Source organism: Stegastes partitus, unplaced genomic scaffold, assembly GCF_000690725.1.
Source record: "Stegastes partitus isolate 25-593 unplaced genomic scaffold, Stegastes_partitus-1.0.2 Scaffold225, whole genome shotgun sequence".
Taxonomy (NCBI): Eukaryota; Metazoa; Chordata; class Actinopteri; family Pomacentridae; genus Stegastes; species Stegastes partitus.
In genome coordinates this window covers 361462-374910 of record NW_007577956.1, presented here as the reverse complement: position 1 = coordinate 374910, position 13449 = coordinate 361462, and the positions used below count along the sequence as shown (strand labels likewise).

Below are 13449 nucleotides of genomic sequence, written 5' to 3'. Positions count from 1 at the left end.
TGGAGGCCATTATTTTCTGACTCGTGTACGCTGAGGGGTCGAGTAACTTGTAACTTACCCCATCTCTCTCACGCCCTCTTTTTGTGTCCCTCCTCTCCCATCCTTTCTTCTGCTCTCTTTGGCCTCTTCCTCCTCCTCCTCCTCCTCCTCCAGCTCCCCTGCTGCCCTCCTCTGACTCAGAACAAAGTTAATGTCCACCAGTGCTTCAACTCCGGACCGTGGACATATTAGCTTTGTCGCTCTTCTTGCTTTTGCTTTTCCTTGTGTCTCTCATTTTCCTTATTCTATCCATCGTTGTGTCCCATCATCTCGTCTTCTCTCTGGCTGAGGCTCTCCACATCCCCTCCCTTCCTTCTCCTCCTCTTCACCACCTGGGCTCGACTCTGTTGTGTAATGGTTGTTCATTGGCTGACTTACTCCCTCCCTTCTTCCCCCTCACCTCCACTCACACTGTCTCTCTCAGGGAGATCAGCCCTGCACTGGGCATGCTCAGTAAACCACCTCTCCCTAGCAAGGACCCTCATTCGTTATGGGGCCGCTGTGGACCTACAAGACAACAAGGTAAGCTCTGACTGAGACTTCATCACTGCTGTTAGAGAGGATTTATCACAACATTTCAGAGTGATGATTGTATTGATGTCCTCCAGATACTTCAGCAGTATGTTGTCTTGCTGATTATTTCCACATTAGGGCGAGACGGCGCTCTTCCTCTCGGCCCTCCACGGCTGCTATGACACCGCCAGACTTCTCCTTCTTCACGGTGCCAACCTCGAGTTGCACGACCGCCGAGGACGTTGTCCGGTCGACGTGGCCAGAGAGGGCATGCGCCACCAGGTCCTGGAACTCCTGCTGGCTCACCAGATCCAGAGAGGGCCCGTCCCGGTAGACTCAGGCAGTGAGATGATGTGGGAGGAGCGCACTCTGATGTACTCGCCGTGGGCCGGATCACAAGGCCTGCCTGGACGAAGCGCCTCCTTCTCTGGCATCATAGCACATCGAGACATGACCCCACCACCACAAAAGTAAGGTTTCAGAAATGTAATGCAAGCACACATTACAGGAAGAGTTTCTGTTTGAGCATCAGGGCAAAATAATATTGATATGTGATATTTATCCAGTTAGCATATGTAGGTAGCGACCATATGCCAGAGCTACCATCCCTCTCTTCCTGCACATAAACACGGATGTGAACATGACACACTGGAGTCGTGCTGTGTGATTTGGTTTGAGCTAGCTCGTTTCCTAAACCGAAAAAATGTATTTGCTGAATTAAACAAAAATTGGACTGGTTTAGAATCACTCACTCCACCTTTAAGGCTTTTAAATACCAACATTTTACATCTAAAACTAAAATCCAGATCCATACAATTTCAAAATATACTTTTTTTTGCGACATTGCTAAAGCTTGCTTCAGATTTGCTCGACAGTTTCATGGAAACCGACTGTGTGCTACACGATAGAACATTGAAACGCTGGAGTAATTGAGCCATTTTCAAACTGGAAGCCGTCCATCCACTATCCATGCATTGCTTTACTCCTGGAGCCTATCCCAGCTGACTTGGGGCAAAGGCAGGGTTCACCCTGGACAGGGCAACCAGACACACTCACATTCACACCTATGGACAGTTTAGAACCACCAGTTAACCTCAGCATGTCTTTGGGAGTGTAAAAACCCACACAGAAAGACCCCGGGCCAAGAGTCTAAGCCAGAACCACAGAAAGCACTGCCCTGCAAGTCAACAGGATTGGGTCATGAGGTTTTTACAAACAAAACCTTGGAGGTCTTATTCTGTGTCATCGATCGGTACGCTGCAGTTCTACGTGGAGATAATCAGCCATGGCGCTGACGACTTAGTTTGCTCATGATGTGACTACCAGCACAATAAAAACACTTTGAAATAACAACAGGGTAAAAACAATGAACTGTCTCCTACTTATCGGGTCTTTGCTTCAGTTTCAGCTGCCGCTCATAGTTCTGTGATGTTTACATGAGAAGTTATGAAGCACTAAATAATCTCATATTATGTCGACCCTCTTGTCCCGCCAGTGATTGGTCGATGGGTCGAGTGCAGTACCCCTCCCCTCAGAACTGGCGGCCTCAGCTCAACCAATCAGCCACGGCGCTTGTTCCACCGAGAGTCATGGGCCGCTCCCCTCGGCCAATCAGCACCTTACAGGAGGTGACCTCAGAGGACGAGGATCGCGACCGGCACCAGGACATCCCCAGAGCTGCGACGCCTCACTTCCTCTCGCCCCAGCCTGCCCCCCGCCAGCGGTCCTTTTCCTGCACCCAGCATGCACTGCAGCGTCGCTCCAGCGCCCACCAGCCGGAGCCCAACTACCTTATAGTGACGGACAGAACGGCCGGGGAGCTCATAGAGAGGGTAGTCGTCTCAGCTCCTCCAGAAGCTGCTGCCCCACCAGATCGCCAGCCGGTTGTAAACGGTGAGCACAGGGCAGAGCAAGCAGCAGTGAGTCCTACAAACACAGAGCCCAAGTCCAGAGGTGAGAGGGCAAACAACACGCCTGACTCCACGCAGACGGCCTTGTAGAGGAAAAACCAGCCATGGAACCTCAGAACAAAAGGCCCTGAGCTGGATTGTACATTTGGGAGTTTGTTATTATCCAATATGCAACTTCTTAGATCACTTGTTTTTTCTATTTCTGTCAAATAAACACACGGCAGGCAGCCCTCGGAGATGCTCCCACCTTCCCTCATCATTTTGTACTCAGCCTTGCATAAATTATTACTGCCTGTCAGGGAGCAGGATGTTGTTGTAAATATTCTGTTACAGTCAAAAAGAAACAAGACAAAGTGCCTGCAGTGAGTTCCAGTCAAATATATCATGAACTGTCTCGCAACAGCTTGTATTCTGATCAGTGTGAGGAGAGCTAATAAAGGAACGGCACAGAGACACCAGAGTCCTGTTGAGGCCTCCAATAAAAGGATTTTCAATGCATATAAAACAGATTTTCTTTTTTCATTTACATCACAGGCAGCAATATGAATCAGGAGCACAACTTTAATCTGGTTTCTTTTGGTGACATTTACTGACTGATAGATATTAACAGCTTAGAGGGTTTTAAAATAAAACAGCAAATCCTAATGATCCATAGTTCTCTTTTTAACCCTGAATGACACAGGCAGTGTACAGTGATCAGACACCAGTGCATCCAAAGCACCTGAGTCATGACAGTAAATACACAAGTTTATGAAGCAGCTGATTGAAAGTAAATAATGAAATCACAGCTCTACATTTTCATCATTTATAGAAGATAAGTGTGAGGGTGAGAGATATCTGCAAGAGCAGCATGATGCAGACACAACTCATGTTAAAATACAATGTTGTTGTTTTTTAAAATCTTTGTATTTAGATGACAATGCAAAGTAATCAGAGTACATTATTTCCTTCAAAAACGTGGCATAAAGAAGCAGAAGTAGCAGAAAATACAAATACTCAAATAAACCACGTCCTACTGAAGTACAGGACTTCATGAAAACACTTTGTTACTTTGCACTATGATGAGTCAAAACTGCTGTTTAACTTTATTTACATGTTTCCTAATCAACAGCCTCCACAGTTAATGCAGAACGCTGACAACTGTGTGCCTAAAACGGCTCGATGCGCAGCTTAAAGATCAACGTCATTAAATTCAGAAGGCGACAGACTGCAGCTGTTTGCTTAAGATGCTCTTTTGTGAGGTCTGCGCGTGGGAACCTCACATCCACCTCTCCTCACCAACACTCAGCGTTACGATGTATCGGTTCTAACAGCTAATGAAGTGTGAATTGCTCGAGTTTCCCATGAGAGAGGCCTGGGGGAGGTAGTCCCTCGTTTGCATAAACTGGCGCTGAAGGTTGGTGCAAAGACGCATTCAACACCCATTAAACCAAACTTGGTCTGTTTCAGATAATCAACTAAGAAACCTCTTTTGAAATCCATTTTAAGGAGCCTAAAAGCAACACATTTTTGTTAAATAATTTCCGAACAACCGCGCCGTGCGTAAAACCGGTACTTTTACGCACAACGTTTGGGTGCGTTTGGCTTCGTTACTTTTTAAGTTGAAAACGTTGTTGCACTCTTGTTGCAACCTGTAGTGATTATTTTAAATATCACACGTGAACGACGTGTGTGAACGTCAGAAGACAAAAGGAAATTGGAACTTAATTGTCTTCTGCAGTTGCCCCAAAATGTGTTTGCGCATGTCGAGCTGGCGCGTGTCTGAAGGAGACCTGCACACGCCAGCTGGGATCAAATGTTGTCTTGAATTTGTCGCATCTAAATGTTCATCTGAAGCAATAACCTACAGTTTCTGAAAATAAGAGGTCACTTATGGATGCAAATTGATCACATGTTCAACCTTTGCGCGGTTTTACTTCAACAACAGTGAGTTGAACTAAAAGACTGAGAAAACTGTCATTTCCAGCTTTTCCATTGAGCCCATTTTTTCTCCTTTAAACGTTTCTCGTGGGAAAGGGGGAAGCAGCCCTGCGTTTACGACTTTACTATGTGTTAGAACTGATACATCTCTGGAAAGGATGGCACACGGGGGGAGACGCTTCCCGCGTTCCCACGCGTTTTCACCGCCGATTGAGATGCAAATGAGTTGCAGACTTAGAGAACTGTTCCACGGTGTCAACACGTCTTTAAACGGGTGCAGTTAGATAAGGGCAGAGCAGAAGAGACATTTTTCTCACTCCCGAAGTGTTCGTCTTTTTCTGCAACATGTAGTGAATTAACAGTCACACAGCTTGTCCTATTCTCAGTTTAATGTTTACTTAGACCTGCAAAACATTCCGTCAATCGGGGCCGATGTCAAATCAGAACGAAGCGTCATTACGCACGGGAACTGGCACCTTTTACGCACGACTCTTAGTCAACTTGAAATTATTTATTTGGTTTTGTCAGAGTTAGCTATTCACTGGTAAAATATAAATGCATATAGAACTATTTGTTTCTGAGTGTTTTGACCACCTCGCCCATATTAGAGTTTTTAAATAAAGAAGTTTGTTCCATCGTGTGAAACTGTGAAGCGTCACCACATGGTGCCGTTAATCCTCGTGTGTGTGGCAGCACAAGTCCACACTTATGCTCGTTAAGACACGTGCCGAGAAACAATCAGAGAACACGTTGTTTAATGGAATTTCCATTTTGTTTATTTACAGATGAAAAACTGAAATAAGTTAAGGTGCAAAAACATTTCGTAAACGACACAGTCAACATGAGTTCGCCTGTACAGGCTGTAGCAGCATCAGGTGAGATCAGAAAACATTTACAACGACGAGCAGAGGTCACAGAGAGCAGGACGTCTGTGGACAATACATTGCACTGCAGCGGTCCCCAATGAACAACACGCATTATGGCCTTTAAAAGTTCTGTTTCTGGAGTGGTGGTCAGGGCCAGGGTCTCCACAGAGACGCGCTGACCGGGAGGCTCGGCGGCGGACTCTGTTTGCTCGCTCGATTCAACGCTTTGTGGGGCTGTTGGGGAGCTGTTTGGGCGCGACTTGATTCTCCGTTTGAGTGACCACAACTGGCCACATTTACTGCAGTTGCGCACAGTCTGTGCCCGGATCTGTGTATCAGCATCCGGAGAGTAGACCTGGAGGACTTACTGAGAAGCAAAGAGCTGGAGGAGGACTGAGGGGCTTCAGCTCTTCTGCCTGCAGATGCAGCGTCTGCACGGGAGAAGCGAGAGGCGAACGATGCGTCCAGCGCTCCTCCGAGCCACAGGCCTTTCCCTTGAGGCCCCAGGAACTGAGTAGCTCTCTGCAGGCAGGTGGAGAAACCGTCTTGAAAGGAGTGTTTCTGACCTCCACCCCCAGCTCTCGCCTTGTCTGCCTGGACAGTGTTCTGGAGGAAGAGGACAGTGTGCTCCAGGATCTCAGCTTTCTCCACTCTGCGCCGAGGCTGCTCCTAAGACAGAAATAAACAATTAAAAAAAAAAGTTTCTCAAAGCAACGCTGAGAAACGTTTGGTGCTGTGGGATGAACAAACCGACGTATGTGGCCTTTACCTGCTGCTGGAGCAGAAGAGTCTTCAGGTTCTCCAGGCTGCGGTTAATTCTCTCCCGTCTGCGTTTCTCCACCTGAGGTTTGAGACTCTATGGAGGACAAAATGAGACCAACATGAATGAATACAGAATACTCTGTGTGTAAGTGATAAACATCTCAGGAGAGACGCGCTGATAGCAACAAAATAATCTGCGATATTTCATGACAGCATAAATGATCTGAGTACCTTCCTCTTGGCCTTTGCGTCCTCTAGATCTTGGAGCATCTTCATGATTGTAGTTGGTGATGTTTCCAGCAGAACCTGCGGATCCGTCGCTCAGTCAGTCACAGCTGAGTGTGAGCGCTCAGGCTTCAGGGAGGGCTTTTAAACTACAAGTGAGCGTGGCTTCAGGCTCCTCCCACCACCACCACCACAGACTCACAGGCCGCTGAGGTGGTCACAAAAAGGCACTAAAATCAGTTTCTCTGCTTTCTGTTGGTAAAATAATGAACATTTGAACTCTGGATGTGTTTTCTCTTGTGGTCTGAAGCTATTGCCACAATCTGAGAGTTTGCCATATTGGGGGCAAATGGGGGCTTTTATTCTTGAAATATGAACCCAAGATTAGGATTTTTTTTTTTAAATATTTGTGTTCTTATTCATTTAAAGCTTCAGGTTGCTTTTTTGAAGGCACGTATTTTAACACATTTGGACGAGAATCTGAAGATGAATGGAGACTGAACGACGCGCCAACAGGGCTCTCCGCTGATCGGCTGGCGCGTGCAGCGGCTCAGGTGTGAGCGGCACGCGCCTGTGAAAGGTGTCACCAGCACGTGTGACACTTATTTACATGTGTGACCGACATCCGCCAGGACAGCGTGAAGCTGCAGACAAGTGACGGCGACCCGCCGCGTCATTGTCATGGACGCATGGATGAAATGCAGGCAGCCGGTTCTCAGGGAGGCGAGTCTGAGACCAGGACTGCCTGACAAATGGATCATGGTTCTGTAAAATCCAAAGCATCTGGACCGAGAGTCGATCCAGTGATGGAGAATTGCTTTATTTCTATTTTTTAAAAAGGCAACAAGGGAAACTGTTTTGGCGTAAAGTCCTTTTTTACGCACAGTTCTGAAAATACTTGTGGATGTAAAATAAAACCAGCTTGTGTGTAAAAGTAAAAACACAGAGCAGAAATACTTCGCTTCAAGTACAGTTACTGAAAGTAAAAAAAAGTATCAGAATCTGAATATATTTAAAGAACCCAAAGTAAAAGTTCTCATGATGCAAAGTGGCTCTTCAGAAGAATTCATGTTGTATTATTGGACAATAATTATTGATTCGTTCAAGTGATCATCATCATTTTAATGCTGCAGCTGCTGATTTGAATCTTTTCTTCCCCTTATAATCAATACAGGTTCATGTTAATCCAGAAGCATCGAAGCAGGACGTTACAACAATAATACTGGAAAAGGTTCTGAGTGTTTAATTATTTGGTTTAATTAATCTGAATAAAACAATTACTAATTAAAGTTACAAAAATACATGTAGTGCAGTAAAAATCACAATATCTCGCTCTGAAATGTGTCGGAAGCATAAAGTAGCAGAAAAAGGAAAGTAACTACTCCAAGTATGTACTCACGTACTATACTTGAGTAAATGTACTTCGTTTTTTTACATCGCTGCAAGTTAAAAACTGCTGTTTGGTTTTATTCATCATATGTTTCTGAGAGTTTAACTTGTTCTGTATAAAACGGCACGAAGGGAAACTGTCACGTAAAATCCTTTCTTTTACGCGCAGTGCTGTGGATTATAAAATCTCTTTATTTGGAGATGTAAAGCAAAATCAACAATAATCCTGTTGGTAATATCATGATTAGTAACTACAGTTTAAAATATATGTGACGGTTTTGTTTTTTTTTTTGTTTGTTTTTTTTTAAAAGTACAATACTTCTCTCATAAATGTGGGGTGGGAACGTAAAGTAGCAGCAAAAGCAAATACTCAGTTACCCGAAAATTGTACACAAGTACAGTATTTAAGTAAAAGTATTCAGTTACTTTACACTGCTGAAAGTCTGGCTGTCTGACTTCATCCATCACGTGTTTTCTAATCTACAGAATGTTGCCAGCTGTGTGCGTAAAACTGCTTTACGCGCAGCTTTGAAGATCAATGTGATGAAACTCAATTGGCGACAGACTGCAGATGTGTGTATTTGTGTGTAGCAAGGTGTAATTTTGTGAGGTCTGCGCGTGGGAACCCGGCATCCACCTCGCCTCCCACACACTTTGCGTTACGACGTACCAGTTCTAACAGACAATTAAGTGTGAATTGAACTTCTTGCTCGAGTTTCCCATGAGAGAGACGTGGGGGAGGCAATCCCACGTCTGCGCAGCGCTGAACGTTGGTGCAAATACGCATTCAACACCCGTTAAATCCAGCGCAGTTTGCTTGAGCTGTCATCAGAGAAATGATCAAAAATCCTTTAAAATATCAATTTTTCAAGCAGTACATTTTTGTAAGGCGATTTATCGAGGGACAGCCTTGGCACGCGTAAAATCCATCCATTTACGCACGACTCTTCAAAAGAATGGGGTTAGTTACATAGCTTTATATGTATAAAAAAAGAACATTTCTGGACTCTTGTGACAATCTGTAGTGATTATTCTGAATGTCACACGCTTGTTGTGTCTCAGAACGTGAGTGTCACCTCACCTCCAAGCACACTTTGTCTATGGTGTATCAGTTTTAACAGGTAATAAAGGCGAGGCCGAGCTTCCTGCTTCACATTCCCACGACGAGAACAAGCTGGAGGACGCTCTCCCACTCTCACACCCACCAAGCATTTGTCTGCATCGTGCTATGTGTCAAATGTGCATCCGCTACACTCCACGTATTTATTGTCACTCGGTTTGGAAAACCTTGGACCATTTGCTTTTCTCACCTCGAAACCAGCGCCTTTTGCTGTGGTACAAAAAAACTACTCGGATTCTTTGATTAAATAAAAGTACAGATATAAAACACACGAAGTCACACTGACACACTGGATTCACAATTTAAAGGAAACATTATCAGAAAAAATAAAGTATCAGAGTGTGTACTAGTAGCTGGAGGTAGTTTATGTTTAGTGTGTTCAGTGGTGCTCAACCGAGGGGTCACGTCCATCCTAAGGGTCGCCAGACAAAAAAAATCTGAGTTCTGAAGAGGATCAATGGGGAGACAAAAGTAGAGAAGTGTTATGACATGCAAATCTGTTTTCTTTGCTCTCTTTACAGAAATGTTGCATGATTTGATGTTCTGGGCTTTAATCAATCATTTATATAAGACAGTTTTGAGGGAAAATGTTTCCATGAACAATTCAGATATCTGAAGCATGACAAGTTGGAAAACACAAAAACATGTAACTTCACAAGCACTTATATCTGTATTAAAGTTAATGGATACAAAAATCCATCTGAAATGTAGTGGAGCAGAACATCAAATAGATATACTTAACACTTACTGAGTAAATATACTTAGTTACTTTCCATCCCTGCTGCTTTGTCAACATGTTCCTTCCAGGTATCATTTGGCCATAAATTAGACAGAAAACAACGTTTTACGCACACTGTGCTGCGCTCATGATGACTTTTTTTTTTTTAGTTTAATAGCGGCCAAAACGTGCAGATTATGAAATGTAACGGGGATTTAGCCACATTTTCACCGTGAGAGAGAATCGTGTCTCTGCAATCCACGAAACCCTTTGATCTCCTGTGCAGACGCGCGCCGCAGCTTTGGCAGCACACGACCAATTCACGCCTTATTCACGCACGGGCATCTGAACACGGCGTCTCAACAGACTAACTCCTTTATAAAAGAAGGTTTTAAGGGGAAATTGTGACTTAGAAGCTCCCCAAGAATTTAAATGAATGGAAAGTATTTGTTCCCGTTACTACATTTATCAGAGGATTTCTTTGTATATTTTTGGAGAGCTCCTCATCCATCGGCACGCGCCAAGGCCTTCATCCAGAAAGACTTGAGACAAATAAAACTTAAGGTACTTCAGGAATGTGATACGTCCAGAAGGCACGTTTACAGTCCGCAGTACTTAAAGGCAATAAACTGATGGAGACACAGAAACAGCAGTGATCTGTAATCCCAAACTACAGCCACTTTCTTCGAGCCACAAGTCTGTGATTCAGTCAAATGAATAATTATGGCAAACTAGAGAAAGGTGGCCTGTCGGAGCCATTCAACATCGGGTGGAGAAACGTGTGCTGAAACGTTTCTGTAGAGCTCAATAAAGAAGTGAGATTACGATGCAGGCGTGGTGCGTCATTTACATCTGAGTGACCGATGTGCGTAAAGTGTGTGTGTGAGAACCCGAAAGCCGGCAGTGCTCCACACACACACTTCTTTTAATGATGTACGAACCCTAGCAGATAATAAAAGTGCAAATGGGTGTTTCTGTCTCGTTTTCCCATGAGAACGAAGCAGAAGATCGTCTCCCATGGGAGCGATCTGCAGCCGGACAGTTAAAAACAAAGTCAATAGGAACAAGTAAAAACAGATTTCCTTGTTTTCTTTTGCTTTCTTTCTTTCTTTCTTTTTTTTTTTAAAAAAGCATTGTCTTACTGTGATGCAAAACTAAACTTTACTAAATAAGCTGATGCATTTTATCTTAAATTCCCCTCTACAGTTTGGATTTGGTCATTTAATTTCATCCCCGCCGAATACACAAACTATCATCCGTATAAATGGAGCTTATTATGGATTTACAGCTCTGCAGGACCTGATTCACAAATTAACACAAGAAGGTTTCATCATTTTCGCACAGCGTTCATTTTGCTCTGGTTTGTTCATAAACGGAGACGAACATTCATCTGGACACAGAAACGTGTTTTATGTCGGTTTTAAACAACGTTCCTGAGCAGACAACCAGGACAGCTGAAGGCCAAATGTGTGTGATGCAGGAGGTGTTAACGCGCATTTGGCTTTCTGTGCTGTGACACCAGACACGCGTGGAAAACAAATGGCCTCTGAGCAGTTCGGGAGCGGTGCTGGTGTGACAACTGCTAATTACAACGGCAAGAACATTTTCATATTATTCAACTCATTCTGTCCTGTGTAGTTAGAAGTTATCTTGAATGCTGTTAAAGGAACTAGAAGTTCTCCTTGTTGTAAAGCTGTGGAACCATTTCTGTTGTATTTAAAATCGGTTGGAATGGACTCAGTCACATGTAGCTGCAGATAGAAGTGGATGATAAAAGACCTTATTGTGAATAAAACAACCAGAAAAGGTGGATAAAAGTTTCTTTTAAAAATTAGATCTGTGTCTTCTTGGCTGCTCTGAGCTCTGAGCTCTGTTAACCCTTTTCCTGGTTTCATCCAGAAGCCTTCCAGGCTCAGTAAACAATGTGTGACACTGACTATCTTTGATGTCTTTGAAGTGATCCTTGTACTGAGCTCTTTCACTTCAGGCCACAGCTTCACACCTGGAGGACGTAGCTCTGCAGGAGGCCCAGCTTCACACCTCTGACTAGAAGGCACTGTCAAACAAAAGGCCTGCAGCTTGTATGTCATTTTAAAAGAGTCACTGGACAAGTTTCTTTCATTTTGAGAGATGTTTTTATTTTTTTCATATAAAAGGAGAATACTGCTCACCATAGGGAGACATCCAGAATAAATTAGTGTGCAAAATAGACCAGATATATATCTAGAGAGAGGATACAAATGATATTGTACACAGCTGTCAAGCGTGCCAGCGAACATCGTGGCACGCAGGTGGATGTGAGGGGTTTGGTGGGGCTCTCCCAGCCTCAAACCCTTGCGGTCCCACACCTGGAAATGTGACGGATGGACACTCAATCATTATCCACTTCAGAATCTTGACTCATAACAGCAGATGTAGCAGCGGGTTTTTAGCAGTGCATGAAAGAGGGCAGTACCCCCTCAGCGCCTCACCACTTACCTCTTCACTTGCTCTTCAGCACAGCAGCTGGACAGCTGGGATGATCCAGCTCAGGTGCGTCCCTGCCTGGGAGAGACCCTGTGCCTGTGAGCGGGTTAGACGGCTGCCCCACTGACTGAGCTCATTAAATAAGAGCAGTGAGTCAACCCTATCACACATACAGCACATGAACAAATCAGATATTTACAGTATTTACAGGCTTCAAGGTTATGAGCTTTCACAAGACTACAATGCAAATATTCTGTCAGGAACAATATACGTTTGGAACCAGGGAATATTGATTAGTTGTGAGTCATTGATAGTTCTGAAGTCACTGCCTGACGGTCAGGGCCAAGGCCTCCACAACGTCTGGCTGGCCGGGCAGCTCTGGGACGAGCTCTGTTTGTCTGCTCTTCTCTCGGCTCTGATCTCGAGCTGACTTTGTCTCTGAGGCTGCTGGGGAACTCTGGGGAAGCTCTGCTGCGCTGCAAGCCGGTACGGATGAGCACAACTGCTCCCGGCGACGGCTCGTGCGTGCAGCTTGTGCTTGGACTTCTGCCTCAGCAGCCGAAGGATGGACTTGGATTGTGGCAGAGAGGTGAAGGGTCGTCTCTGGGCGGCTGCAGGGTCAGAATCTGAACGTGCGAAGCGAGCAGTGAAAGATGAATCCAGGGCAGATCCGAGCCACAGGCCTTTTCCCTCAGGCCCCAGGAACTGAGCAGCTCTCTGCAGGCAGGCGGAGAAACCCTCTTGGAAAGAGTGTTTCTGGCCGCCACCACCTGCTCCAGCTCTGGCCTTGCTTTCTTTGTCAGTGTTCTGGAGGAAGAGGACCGTGCGCTCCAGGATCTCAGCTTTCTCCACCCTGTGCTGAGTCCCACCCTGCAGGAGAGCAACAATATGAGTTCATTTACTGTTTGTCAGCCTTGACAGTAAGATGCTTTAATGGATACTAAGGTTCGTGTATTTACTTATTTTTTCACTATAACTTGGGTTAAAGGACGTGTAAAGACTCTGCTTCCACTCCAGAGTTTGTCTCTCTACCTGCTGGGGCTCCTGCAGCAACATGGTCCTCAGACGATCCAGACTGCGGTTCATTCTCTCCCTTCTGCGTTTCTCCACCTGAGATTTTATCAACTAGAAGCAAAAAGAAAAAAGAAACGGCCACAACATCATGAGAATGACCCACATTTGAACTTAAATGTTAATGAACTTCCATAGGATAAGCATCTTTCATCTCTCCAAAATACAAGCCGGCTCAAACATCTAATTCACTGTCTGTGTAAATGAATGACAACAAGGTATAGCACGTGCGTTTTGATTCATTTTACCTTTCTGTCGGTGGTGGCACCCTCCGGTTCCTTCAGCAGCTTCATTGTAGCCGATGTTTCCAGTAGTGAGTTTCTCTTCTCTGGCCGCTCTTTTTATGCCATCAGACTCCTCCTACTGGACCACCACGTTTTACAACCGGGATCCGCCCCTCATGCAGCCACCGTCCACCCATCAACCCCTCCAGGACCAACGTTTCTTTCT

The 13449-nt window shown here is 44.9% G+C and overlaps 3 protein-coding genes across 4 annotated transcripts in view; 1 reads left to right on the top strand and 2 right to left on the bottom strand.

The window, feature by feature from the left end:
• The window catches only part of notchl (notch receptor, like), a 15183-nt gene extending 12216 nt beyond the window's left edge, over positions 1–2967 (top strand). The window contains exons 9-11 of the mRNA XM_008281163.1: positions 464–561; positions 691–1022; positions 2048–2967. Coding sequence (XP_008279385.1) covers positions 464–561; positions 691–1022; positions 2048–2552 — 935 coding nt within the window. The 3' untranslated portion in view covers positions 2553–2967. The remainder of the gene's footprint in view (positions 1–463; positions 562–690; positions 1023–2047) is intronic.
• A 1547-nt stretch (positions 2968–4514) lies between these two features.
• LOC103356867 (transcription factor HES-5-like) lies at positions 4515–6286 on the bottom strand. The gene is made up of 4 exons (XM_008281177.1): positions 6242–6286; positions 6018–6104; positions 5617–5917; positions 4515–4531 (listed from the first exon to the last, which is right to left on the bottom strand). The coding sequence occupies exons 1-4, from the start codon at positions 6284–6286 to the stop codon at positions 4515–4517; spliced, it is 450 nt and encodes a 149-aa protein (XP_008279399.1).
• A 5292-nt stretch (positions 6287–11578) lies between these two features.
• Positions 11579–13428, bottom strand: LOC103356855 (transcription factor HES-5-like). 2 transcript variants are annotated; one of them, XR_520161.1, is made up of 4 exons: positions 13248–13428; positions 12961–13053; positions 11941–12798; positions 11579–11810 (listed from the first exon to the last, which is right to left on the bottom strand). XR_520161.1 is itself a non-coding variant. In XM_008281162.1 (3 exons), the coding sequence occupies exons 1-3, from the start codon at positions 13290–13292 to the stop codon at positions 12265–12267; spliced, it is 672 nt and encodes a 223-aa protein (XP_008279384.1). In that variant the 5' UTR covers positions 13293–13428; the 3' UTR covers positions 11579–12264. The 2 variants fall into 2 exon arrangements, 1 of the variants encoding a protein (XP_008279384.1); XM_008281162.1 differs by having other exon boundaries at positions 11579–12798.
• Positions 13429–13449: the final 21 nt, after the last annotated feature.

Excerpts from the sequence above, each read along its gene's own strand:
- LOC103356855 (XM_008281162.1), bottom strand. The coding sequence starts at position 13,292 with ATGAAGCTGCTGAAGGAACCGGAGGGTGCCACCACCGACAGAAAG. Across the intron at positions 13,054-13,247 it reads GTGCCACCACCGACAGAAAG|TTGATAAAATCTCAGGTGGA; the intron begins GTAAAATGAATC and ends TTTTGCTTCTAG. Across the intron at positions 12,799-12,960 it reads TGCTGCAGGAGCCCCAGCAG|GGTGGGACTCAGCACAGGGT; the intron begins GTAGAGAGACAA and ends GCTCTCCTGCAG.
- LOC103356867 (XM_008281177.1), bottom strand. The coding sequence starts at position 6,286 with ATGAAGATGCTCCAAGATCTAGAGGACGCAAAGGCCAAGAGGAAG. Across the intron at positions 6,105-6,241 it reads ACGCAAAGGCCAAGAGGAAG|AGTCTCAAACCTCAGGTGGA; the intron begins GTACTCAGATCA and ends TGTCCTCCATAG. Across the intron at positions 5,918-6,017 it reads CTCTTCTGCTCCAGCAGCAG|GAGCAGCCTCGGCGCAGAGT; the intron begins GTAAAGGCCACA and ends TTTCTGTCTTAG.